The sequence below is a fragment of the Rhinatrema bivittatum genome, chromosome 8 (genome assembly GCF_901001135.1).
Source record: "Rhinatrema bivittatum chromosome 8, aRhiBiv1.1, whole genome shotgun sequence".
NCBI classification, from domain to species: domain Eukaryota; kingdom Metazoa; phylum Chordata; class Amphibia; order Gymnophiona; family Rhinatrematidae; genus Rhinatrema; species Rhinatrema bivittatum.
The window spans coordinates 113,814,317-113,827,294 of NC_042622.1; the positions used below are offsets into that span (position 1 = coordinate 113,814,317).

Here is a 12,978-nt window from a genome sequence, read left to right on the forward strand (position 1 = left end):
CAAACTACTTTTTTTCTGTTGGATTAGCTGCGGGAGTGCAGTGGACTATGGGGCAGATTTTGAAAGTTACGTACACGGGGTACATTTGTGCACTACCCGGCGCGCACAAATGTACACCCGATTTTATAACATGCGTGCGCTGCCGCGCGCATGTTATAAAATCCGGGGTCGGCGCACAAGGGAGTGCACACTTGTGCACCTTGCGCGCGCCAAGCCCTAGGGGAGCCCTGAAATCGGAGCGGCCTCGAAGGGAACTTTTTTTTGCCTCCCCATCTTTCCCTCCCTTCCCCTATCTAACCCACCCCCAGCCCTACCTAAATCCTCCCCCTACGAGGCAGGCGTAACTTGCGCGCGCCGGCCAGCTGCCAGGGTGCGAACCTCTGGCACGGCCGCTGTGCTGGAGGACTCGGGACCGCCCCCGGACCACCACCACGCCCCGGCCCCCGGACTGCCAATTTTCGAAAGCCCTGGGACATACGTACGTCCTGGGGCTTGTGTGCGCCACCGAGCCTATGCAAAATAGGCTCGGCATGCGCAGGGGTAGGTTTTGGGGGGTTACACACGTATCTTAGGCGCATAACCCTTTGAAAATCTACCCTTATATTTTTTTGTTTAGATTCCTCTCACCAACAGCAGCCATACTATCCAGTTAATCTTGTAAACAAGAAATCTTTAGATCTATTGAGCATAAATAGGGCCATTTTTCAATAGTCCATTTAGTTGCAAAGAACATATGTACTTTGTTACCCATGGGCATTGTAGCTAATTTTCAATGGGAAACTACTGTTCTTTTTTGTCAGGCGGTGGAATGGCGGCAAAACAACTTAAATATATTAGAAAATCAAAATGTACAAACATTGTTTACTTGCCCAACCTAAATATTACCCTTAGAAATGCTTTGGTGCATACTTTTAGCATTGTGTAGGGGGAACAATATTCACCCAGGGAAATCTAGCCCAGCAACTCTAGTTACCTAGATAAATCCATTTGAAAACCATCCTCAAAACTGCAAGCATCATTATACATTATCTTGAATACTAGTTGCAGCAAGTCACAGACACTGCCTTGCTAACAACTTGCTGCTTGACTAAGCTACAGAGGAATGTAGAGGATAGTTGCCATATGACAATCAATAAGGACAAAGAGACAAACTGGTTAGGAGATTCAGTTCATACTCTACATGGTCAGCATTCTGCACCAGGTATTCTAATGTTATTATACTGACCGATCCAGCACTTTTAGAACCAAAGAATTTTATTTTTTGCAGTACCAAGTTTATGCATAGAGCAGATGATGTTCTTAATTTGTCTCCATGCTCCAAAACAGCATGGAGAGATATATCAAATATAAAACTAAGAACATTATGGGGGCGGATCCAAGATGGCCGCATGAGAGGATTCTGTTTTACTGCTCAGTCTGAGATTTCCTAATGTTTTCTGAAATCTTTTTCCTCATTATGCCTCATAAGAGGAAGGGCAAGGTGCGGGTTTATCCATCTGAACCCCTCAGACCAACGTTCCATCTATCAGTATGTGCTTCTTACCCCGGATTTGAGGTTGTTGTGTCCTGCTGATGAGGCGGCGAGAGGAGCTCTGCTCTCACCTAGGGAAATTTTGACTCCTCCCGACCCTCAACCGCTGCCGTTGACTTCTCCCTCCAGCACCACCGACGAGGCTGGGGCGCCTCGTAATGATTTCACTTTGGCACTTCATGTAGATGGAATCGCCGGTGTTTTGCCAGAGGTGGTGTTGGGTCCCTGTGCCGCCTGTCCCATGAGTCTCCTGTAGAGAGTGGAGCAGCAGGAAGATCTGCTCAAGCCTCAGCGTCGGGGAATGCTGGCGTTTATGGAGCCATTTCCCTGGTACCATCAACTATGAGTGTTTGTGATAGAGCTGGTGTTGCTTGGCCCCCTATTGAGATTATAAAACCGGCAGTGGTAACTCTTGAGTCCCTTTGGGACTTGATTGTAGGAATGAACTCTGCATTCAATGAATATTCTCAACGCTGGGCCCTAGCTTTGGAGAAACTTGATACAGTAGCACAAGATCACCAGCGTATTCTTCAGGAACATGCCTCATCTATTCAAGTTCTGGGAGAAGATATCAAAACTTTACAAGCTTGTATTGTGGCAGTTATCCGTGACTGTACATATGCTTCAAGAAGATTAGAATCATTGGAGAATTCATTGAACATCTTAATTTACGTTTCTTGAACTTTCCTAGAATTCTTGGTGAACCTCCTTTTATTATTTTTAAGAAATTTTTGTCTGATGTTCTAAAAATTCCTTGTGAGTTAATTCCCGCAGTAAAGAGACAAAGACTACCACAAGTTAATTCATCTAGTGAAATGGGGAATATTTCTAACTTATCTGAATATTTGGAGAGTTCTGATGTAGAAATGATAGCTAGATCTGTCTTACTTGTTTATTTTTTCTCCGAACAAGATTTAAGTCTAGTGATGAGACATCATTTTAAGAATTTAGAAGTCACCGTTTTGGGGGACAGGGTTTGTATTTACTCTGACCTAGCTAGGCCTACTCAATTGCGTCGGAAAGCTTTTTTGAATATGCGTTCTGAAGTTTATAAATTAGGAGCAAGCTTTATGTTACGATATCCATATAAGTGTATACTCAAGTTTAGAGAAAATACCTATATATTCTTTGGTCCAGAACAATTACAGGATTTCTTGAATGCCAGAGTGATAGTCTCTCCTAACAATTAGTATTATACTTGGGTCATTGTAATTATTTTGGAGTATCTCATGTAATTTCCACATTGAAATATTTCTAATTTTTCTCCTCACGCTATCTGCCCCCTCAAATGTTCCCTTAAGATGGATGAGAGTTTTGTTCTCCTGAGAGTGATTTTCATTGATTGTAAAAAAAAAATTTCCTTTTTATGCTCTCTCAATTACCATTACAAAGTCTTTGCTTTGTTATATTTTGAAAAAGTTAATAAAGATAAAATTATAAAAAAAATACAGCAACAACTAAGAACATTTTTTAACAGGCTATTTAATCCTTCTGTTTTAGCAGTAGTTCTAATGTACTCATCATATCCCCAGTGGGCTTGGGTGGCAAAGTATGAACCTCCCTGTATTTCTTCTACAGGTTCTCAGTCTCAGCCAAAACAACAACTACCGCTCTCACATCATAGCTCAGCCTCACATTGATAAGGAGTATCACCTACCACTTGTTTGTTGACCCTTAATTGTGCACAAAAGCCAATAATATAATGGAGTATTCATAAGAACATAAGGAACTTCCATTCTGGGTCAGACCAAGGGTCCATCAAGCTCAGCATCCTGTTTTCAACAGTGGCCAATTCAGGCTACAAGTACGTGGCAAGTACCCAAACACTAAGTAGATCCCATGCTACTGATGCCAGCAATGGCAGTGGCTATTCTCTAAGACAACTTGATTAATAGTAACTGGACTTCTCCTCCATGAACTTATCCAAACCTTTTTTAAACCCAGCTGCACTAACCACATCCTCTGGCAACAAATTCCAGAGCTTAAATTGTGTGTTAAGTGAAAAAGAATTTTCTCCGATTAGTTTTAAATGTGCTACTTGCTAACTTCATGGAATGCCCTCTAGTCTTTCTATTATCCAAAAGAGTAAATAACGGATTCACATCTACTCGTTCCAAACATCTCATGATCTTAAAGACCTTAATCATAACCCCCCCCCCAGCCATCTCTTCTCCAAGCTGAACAGCCATAACCTCTTCGGTCTTTCCTCACAGAGCTGTTCCATCCCCGTTATCATTTTGGCCGCCCTTCTCTGTACCTTCTCCATCACAACCATATAGTTTTTAAGATACGGGAAGCAGAACTGTGCATAGTACTCAAGGTGCAGTCTCACTATGGAGCCACACAGAGGCATTAGGCCATTTTCCGTTTTATTCACTATTCCCTTCCTTATAATTCCTAACATTGTTTGCTTTTTGACTGCCGCGGCACACAGAGCAGACGATTCACGCCCTGTTCAATAGTTTTTCCGCTGACAGAATGACAAAAAATTCCTTTAGGAATCAGACCAGTGCGCTATACGTTTCCCAGCCAGCTGAGACATTACCCCGCGCCGGAAGCGACGACAACGAGCGCCAGCCCCTAAACCCGTCACTTCCTCTCCTCCTTCACTCTCGCTTCCGTACGCATTTGCGCCTCTTCTCATCTGGTCAGCAATAGCAAAGATGGCGTCCGCTTCTGTGTGCCTGCTCCCGGCTGCCGGTTTCACTTTCGAGAACTGCAGGAGGTGAGTTGTGTGACTGGAGCCCTCGGCCTTTGCCCTGCGAGGCGAGGTAGAGGTTTGCGCAACAGAGAAGAGGGGTCGCGTTTTTCTTCCTACTTAGCTCCCCATCAATGCCCTGGCGCTGCAGCTGCCGGTAAGGGCCTGAGCGCCGTGACTCGGCAATAAAGTTAATCTTGCTCGGGGAGAGGGATCGTGGAAGTTGACGGCTGGGGATGAGTCCCTGGGGAGAACTGCTCTAACTCCAGGACAGTGGCAGGTTTAAATGTAATAAACACCCTGATATATAAAGGTAAACTTGTAGTGCGTGTCTGCTGTTACGTGTACAGATAATTAAACCGTTATCCTGAATTGTGCACTTGGCTAAAAAAAAAAAAAAGACTATTTTTCGTTTTAGGGGAAAATTAAATATTTGAAAGTTTTAGTTGGGTTTCAGTGCAAGACATTGTTAGAATTGCTGGGTAATGGTTGTCTTATGTCTCAAGAGTTGTAGCTGATATAATTTTTGGACTAACTTCGGAGATCATGTGCTGGAAACATTTTAATGGTTTGATTTATTTTGAATTGCCCAATAAATAAGTGTTCTGATTTGGGAGATTGTGTTTAATGCAATGCACTGGAAGACACATTCTTAAGATCAGGTTTTGTTTTTCTATTATCATTATGCTACAGAGTTAATGAAATATATTGTGTGACAGCTGGGCAGTAACGTTATCATTAGGGGTTAACTGAGGGTTCTGCACATAAAACCATTATATACATCTGTTTTATGGTTTTTGTTTGTCTTTTGTTTTTATGATTAAGGATGTTTAATTTTGTATACCGCTTTTATTGGGGTCGATGCAATACAGTGCGCTCAGCCTAATGCAATAGGGGGATTAGCGCCTATTAAACGAGCGTCTGACGCGGAGTGAATGCGATAGCGCTCATCACATGGAAATGCATGTGAATGAGGTTATTACTCATTTGCTCCGCATAAAAAAAAAATGGTGCCTCTCAGATGCACATTTAGCTCTCAGATATTAACGCCTGCCAGGAGCAGGCGTTAATAGCTGAGTGCATGTAAAAGAAGTACAGAAAAGCAGAAAAAACTGCTTTTCTGTACTTTTTTTTTTTACTTGAGAAAAAAAATACTTAGGCAGACTGCCGAGTTATGAAGACCAACACCGGTAAACTCAGCATCGGTTTTCATAACCGGCGTCCATTTTCATTACTGGCAGACGGCCGGTTATGAAAATCGATGCAGAGTTTCCCGGCATCCAGGAACTTGTCCAAATTTCTGTAATAGGCTATTGGTGCTGGAGGGGTTGAGAGTGCAAGCAACCTCGTGGGTGGAGTGTCAACTGCTTTTTCCACAGGAGATTTGTTGTGTGGCGACGTGGTCTTCTCTTCACACTTTCTACTAAATGTGTGGGCGCCGGAGAAGGCGTCTTTTGGGGAAAGTGTGTTGCATGTTGGTTTTTCGGGTTCCCACCCAGAGAAGAAAGGCTTGGGTCCATAACACTTGTCTGGATTGATCTGGGGTATGAATAAGAAAGGAAAATTGATTCTTACCTGCTAATATTTGTTCCTGAAGTACCACAGATCAGTCCAGAGACTTGTTCCCATTTTGCGAAAGACTTCTTTGCTTCTGGATGTTGCTGAGCTGATATGTAACATATTCAGTTTAATGAGATACCCGGATGCCAACCAAACATAGACAGTACCCCTCCCCCCTGCCTTGCAGAAAGTACCTTGTATTTATATCTATGTGTATAGCTAACTTAATCATTGTATATTCATATCCGTTGATGTAATGTTTTATAAGTTATGGTTACTCCCTTTTCTCTTTCCTCTATTCTTTCCTTTACTCTTCCCTCTATCCTTTCTCGCTCCCTGCTCTCTTCTCTATCCCTTTCCTGCCTGCTCCCCCTTGCCCCTCCCCCGTTCGATGTAATTTTCCTTTCTAATAGTTAAATGTAAACCGGCGTGATGTGTTATACGAATGTCGGTATATTAAATGTTCATAAATAAATAAGAGGTGTACATAGTTTGGTGTGGCTTTGTGTTAAATCAAGGGGGCCTAGTTTTCAGGGGGCTCCAACTTTGTCTTTGTTTGCCCAAGGTTTATTGGGGTTTGTTAAGGTACACATCTTGGCTTGGATACAGTCAATACTGAGGGACTGCAGATGGCACTCTGTTATGTAGCATTGCCTCAAAGTTTTGTGTTCTGCTTTCATTTCCTGGTAGGGATGCATAAACCCACTTGTCTGGACTGACCTGTGGTACCTCAGGAACGAAAATTAGCAGGTTAAGAACCAGTTTTCCTTTACTCACTCTCAGGGATAGCAATAGCTTTCTTTAGTCTATCTGGCTAATAATGTGCTATGACTCTTTCTACAGGAAACATAGAAACATAGAAATGACGGCAGAAGAAGACCAAACGGCCCATCCAGTCTGCCCAGCAAGTTTCGCACTTTTTTTTTTCTCTCATACTTATCCGTTACTCTTGGCTCTTAGTAACCTTTTGATTCTATTTCCTTCCACCCCCACCATTAATGTAGAGAGTAGTGTTTGAACTACATCTAAATGAAATATCTAGCTTAATTAGTTAGGGGTAGTAACCGCCGCAATAAGCAAGCTACACCCATGCTTATTTGTTTACCCAGACTATGTAATTCAGTCCTTGTTGGTTGTTGTCTGTATATAGACAATTCTGGTCGCCGCATCTCAAAAAAGATATAGTTGCGATGGAGAAGGTACAGAGAAGGGCAACCAAAATGATAAAGGGGATGGAACAGCTCCCCTATGAGGAAAGGCTGAAGTGGTTAGGGCTGTTCAGCTTGGAGAAGAGACGGCTGAGGGGGGATATGATAGAGGTCTTTAAGATCATGAGAGGTCTTGAACGAATAGATGTGACTCGGTTATTTACACTTTTGAATAATAGAAGGACTAGGGGGCATTCCATGAAGTTAACAAGGTAGCACATTTAAGACTAATGGGAGAAAATTCTTTTTCACTCAACGCACAATAAAGCTCTGGAATTTGTTGCCAGAGGATGTGGTTAGTGCAGTTAGTGTAGCTGGGTTCAAAAAAGGTTCGGATAAGTTCTTGGAGGAGAGAAGTCCATTAATGGCTATTAATCAATTATACTTAGGGAATAGCCACTGCTATTAATTGCATTAGTAGCATGGGATCTTCTTAGTGTTTGGGTAATTGCCAGGTTTTTGTGGCCTGGTTTTGGCCTCTGTTGGAAACAGGATGCTGGGCTTGATGGACCCTTGGTCTGACCCAGCATGGCAATTTCTTATGTTCTTATAGATCCACTTTTCTTCTTTCCCCTGCCGTTGAAGCAGAGAATTATGCTGGATATGCATGAAGTATCAGACTTTCTCCCCTGCCGTTGAAGCAGAGAGCTATGCTGGATATACGTGAAGTATCTGTCTTTCTCCCCTGCCGTTGAAGCAGAGAGCTATGCTGGATATGCGTGAAGTATCAGTCTTTCTCCCCTGCCGTTGAAGCAGAGAGCTATGCTGGATATGCGTGAAGTATCAGTCTTTCTCCCCTGCCGTTGAAGCAGATAGCTATGCTGGATATGCATTGAAAGTGAAGTATCAGGCTTATTTGGTTTGGGGTAGTAACCGCCGTGACAAGCAAGCTACTCCCCACTTTTTTGTGAATGCAAATCCTTTTTTCCACATTTCCTCTTGCCGTTTAAGCTTAGAGCAATGTTGGAGTCGCATTAACCATGTGTATGTTTATTGAATAAGGGTATTATCTCCAGGTAGTAGCCGTCATTCCCACGAGCCACCCACTCTTCATTCACGTCCTCTAGACTTTATGGATCCACAGTGTTTATCCCACGCCCCTTTGAAGTCCTTCACAGTTCTGGTCTTCACCACTTCCTCTGGAAGGTCATTCCAGGCATCCACCACCCTCTTCGTGAAGAAATGCTTCCTGACATTGGTTCTGAGTCTTCCTCCCTGGAGCTTCAAATCGTGACCCTTGGTTCTGTTGATTTTTTTCTGACCGAAAAGGTTTGTCATTGTCTTTGGGTCATTAAAACCTTTCAAGTATCTGAAAGTCTGTATCATATCACCTCTGCTCCTCCTTTCCTCCAGGGTGTACATATTTAGATTCCTCAATCTCTCCTCATAAGTCATTCGATGAAGACCCTCCACCTTTTTGGTTGCCCTTCTCTGGACCGCCTCCATCCTGTCTCTGTCTCTTTGGTGATACGGTCTCCAGAACTGAACAGAGTACTCCAGGTGAGGCCTCACCAAGGACCTGTACCAAGGGGATAATCACTTCCCTTTTCTTACTCGATATTCCTCTCTCTATGCAGCCTAGAAATCTTCTGGCTTTAGCTATCGCCTTGTCACATTGTTTCGCCGACTTCAGATCATTAGACACTATCACCCCAAGGTCTCTCTCCTGCTCCGTGCACATCAGCCTTTCTCGCCCCAAAATTCTGTTCATCCCCACTATGCTAGTCACCTTGATCACATCCTATGGCAATAAATTCCACGGCTTGATAGTTACTGAATGAAAAAGTACTTTCTTCAATCTGTTTCATGGAGTGTCCCTTTGTTTTAGTATTATTTGAAAGGGTAAATAACTGTTTTTTGTTTACCTGTTCCACCCCACTCATGATTTTATAAACTATCATGTCCCCTCTCAGCTGTCTGTTTCCAAGTTGAAGATCCCTACCCTGTGTAGCCTCTCATCATAGGAGATTTATGCAGACTATTGAAAATTGGGCTCTTAGTCATCAGCAACTTAATCTTTTTCTTAGTGATACTCTTAAAAGTCTTTCTTACAGGGACTGTAGTTCTGCGGAATGAAAAAATGTCAGTGTCCAGGTATTTTTTTTTTTCTATTTGTGCTGCTTGACTAGCCACATGGTCTCACCATAAATGATTTACTGTATTTTCCGGCGTATAAGACGACCCCCAACTTTTCCAGTTAAAATATAGAGTTTGGGATATACTCGCCGTATAAGACTACCCTTCTGTGTCACTACATAACCATACTGTATGTGGTACCCAGTATACAACAACCATCCAATCACGGCAAGCAATGTACCTTACCGGCGATTGGCTTGTTATTGAATAGAAATCCTGCTTGGATTGGTCAGCTCTCCCTGCTTGCCCAGCCCTCCCTGTCTCCAAGACTATCAGAGCGGTAACGCATCCCTCTGTCCCACCCTTGTATCCTATTACCGGTACCTCCTTCTCTGCCTCTCAGATCTCGCTCCTGAGGACTGCAGTGAAGCGGCGCAGACGTGCATGTGCGAGATCTGAGAGGCAGAGGAGGTACCGGTAATAGAGATGTGAATCGGAACCAGAATCGGTTCTGTTTCCGGTTCCGATTCACATCGTGTTTTTTTTTTCGTCCGGCCCGATCGGGTTTTTTTTTTATCGGCTACGCCCGAGCCGATAAACAAAAAAACCCACTCCGACCCTTTAAAACTAATCCCTCAGCTTCCCCTACCCTCCTGACCCCCCCCAAGACCTGCCAAATTAATTAAATACAACCCCCCACCCTCCTGACCCCCCCCAAAACCTGCCAAATTAATTAAATACAACCCCCCACCCTCCTGACCGCTCCAAGACCTGCCAAAAGTCCCTGGTGGTCCAGCGGGGGTCCAGGAGCGGTCTGGGAGCGATCTCCTGGACTTGGGCCGTCGGCTGCCAGCAATCAAAATGGCGCCGACGGCCCTTTGCCCTTACTATGTCACTGGGGTCGACCAATGGCAGCGGTAGCCCCTGGTCGACCCCAGTGACATAGTAAGGGCAAAGGGCCGTCGGCGCCATTTTGATTGCTGGCAGCCGACGGCCCAAGTCCAGGAGATCGCTCCCAGACCGCTCCTGGACCCCCGCTGGACCACCAAGGACTTTTGGCAGGTCTTGGGGGGGTGGGGGTTTGCAGTAAATTAATTTGGCAGGTCTGGGGGGGTCAGGAGGGTGGGGGGATTTGTTAGATTTTTATTTTTTTTTATATTCGCTCCATAAGACGCAGACATTTTCCCCGGGGGAAAAAAGTGCGTCTTATGGAGCGAAAAATACGGTAATTATTCTCCCTATAAGACGACCCCCGTCTTTTGAGAAGATTTTCAGGGGTTAAAAACTCGTTTTATAAGCCGGAAAATACGGTAATTAGAATTTCTTTGGGCCTTTGTGGTTTAGTTTTTCTCTGTTTTCTTAGATCTTCAGCTTGCTGTTCCATTGACTAGCTCCTATGCTACATTTGTAAAATACTGGTGTTAGGTGTATTTGTGAACTTCACATCAGCAGCTCAAAGAATTTTCAGAACATTGACTTAAAGGTGGAGATCAATGTAGCTGACTCAATAAAGGTTAAGTCAAAATAATCTGTGGAAGAGGCATAGTGTCACAGTAATCTTTCACTCTAAAAATGTATAACAATATATTATGAGTGATTCGTGGCTTTGTTCCAGTTGATGGGTAATTGACTTGCCTCTAACCCTGCTTCCTTTAATCTTTTAGTTCAACTTACTAGCTTTAGAAGTGTATGGTTCCTCTGGCTCTCAGAGAACCACCTGGAAGTGAATGCAGACTTCTGGTGTACATGAAAATCTGAATTATGGAGAAAATAGTTTTACAATAAGAAATGTTCTCTTTCAGCTTAGGTGAATAAGTGGCATATTATTCACCTCTAGATACCATTTCTGCTTAGTGACCCAGTTATATATTTAGATTTTTGAACATAATCGGCTACAGGTTAATTACATTTGAGATATCTTTTTTAGAAGTTAGTACAGTATAGCCTTAAGATGCTATTGTGTAATTTCAATATGTCTGAACAATTTTTTTTTTTTTTTTTTGCAGAAATGCACTTCTTGAAGATGACTTTGTAAAGAAAGGCCACAAACTTCCTGCTGCCCGAAAAACTGGTACAACAATTGCTGGAATTGTCTTTAAGGTAAATAGGGGCTTTGATTTTGGATTAAGTGAAGGGTACTTTTGAGTAGTTATTGAAAGATAATTATGAGAACTTAACTGTAGCATTCTGCAGTATTCTAATTCTTGGAAACTAACTTTCACCTTTTTCTAATCATGTAATATTTTCAAGCACAAAATTTGTGAAGAGGTGGCCTACACTAATGAAACACCTTTTACACTGAAGAATGTGCAAAGGTATTACCAGTAATCTTAGCTGTGCTTTTCTCTACATGCAGGAGTTTGCATTCTCCAGCAGAATCTATTTGTTTCTTTAGATCCTAATTGACTAGGCATAGTAGTTTCCCAAGATTGTCTAATTGGCTAGCAGATTGTATTGCATATTGTTGTTCCATTGCGGGCCTCCAGATTACAGACTCTCATCAAGGCTCATCAAGTGTGAGCCATGGCTACATTGTGACTCATTTCAGAGCAGTAGCTGTTGAAGACATGGTCAAAACTGCAACTTGGTCATCAGTGCAGTTCATGTCCCATTACTGTCTGTATAGAAAAAACACATGAGGTATCCAAACACCAATTGCGTATCAAACACAATTCCCCAATGGGAAAAATATGATGCAGAAAATCTAACAATCTGTTCTCAAAATTATTTTATTATTAGTTTCAACATATGCAGTATCTTTTGAAAATTTATAAAAACATTTTTACAAAAAATGTTTATAAGGCTACAATAATAACAAAACTAAAGAGTCACGCCAACCACAAATGTACACCATAACATGCTCACATACCTCCATTCATACTGTATACCCATACAAAAATATATCTTAAAAACACAAATTTCACCCCAAAAGATGTTTCCAAAACAATATAGTCACTAAAGTGCAAAAGCTTTTTTGAAGAAATACCAGTCTTAAATGGCAGCAGAGAAAAAATTAGTTCAACTATAAATACAACAATGTTGCTAAAATTGTATTTCCTAATGAGTAGCCAGATGGACTCAGGACCAGTGGGTTATGTGCTCTTCTGCTAGCAGATGGGAGACGAAGTCAGATTTCAAAGCTGACATCACCCTAGATATATCCCTGCAGTGACCTCAGCTCTTCAGTATCTCTCTGTCTCCTAGCAGATGTGGACACTATCCCACACACTAGAATGGTGTTAAGAATTACAGCAAAGAACAAAGAAAAAGAAGATTTACCTTAAAGAAGATCGAGCCCCGCTCTCCTGCGGTGATACCTAAGGGTCCCTCCCCCAGTTGAGAATTCCTGAGGTGACTTTCGATTTCCCTCAGAGGCTTGCCTTGGTCCGGTAGCGGTTCCTGGCGTGGACTTGGCCCCCAGAGTGGCTGAAAGGCAGCGGGTGCACAACCGAGGGCGGCGGTGAAGATAAAGCCCTCTCCCCCCACAACTGGAGACCGTCCCGGCACGTGATCGGTAAGCGCCGCAATTGGTAAGCAGAAAAGCTTAAATTAAGGTCACCGGTCTCCGGGGCTCAGATTGCCGTATTGATTCTGTTTTTCTTCCAGTGAGATAAAGATCAGGTTGAGCAGCCTTGGTTGGGCTAGGCCCCGATCTGGTGCAGGGGTCCAGACATGTGGAGACCCTCGGGGGGGGGGGCCATCTTGCGCGCGGGGTGGGGGGGGGTTGGCGCCATCTTCCCTTCTCGACCGGCGGTACGCGCAGGGCAGGCCAGACAGCAGATGCGCCCAACTTGAGCGCATCAGATATAGACACGCGCATAACCGACAAACCAAGAGAGGAACAGGCCCGGGGGCAGGCTCGAACTGTGCTGCCCAATGAGAATGGGCCGAAATAGGGGATCGGC

At 43.4% G+C, this 12,978-nt stretch overlaps 1 protein-coding gene across 1 annotated transcript in view; it reads left to right on the top strand.

Moving 5' to 3' along the window:
- The first annotated feature begins 4,098 nt into the window (after window positions 1-4,098).
- The window catches only part of PSMB7 (proteasome subunit beta 7), a 193,246-nt gene continuing 184,366 nt past the window's right edge, over window positions 4,099-12,978 (top strand). Inside the window, exons 1-2 of the mRNA XM_029613081.1 lie at window positions 4,099-4,256; window positions 11,080-11,173. Coding sequence (XP_029468941.1) covers window positions 4,195-4,256; window positions 11,080-11,173 — 156 coding nt within the window. The 5' untranslated portion in view covers window positions 4,099-4,194. The remainder of the gene's footprint in view (window positions 4,257-11,079; window positions 11,174-12,978) is intronic.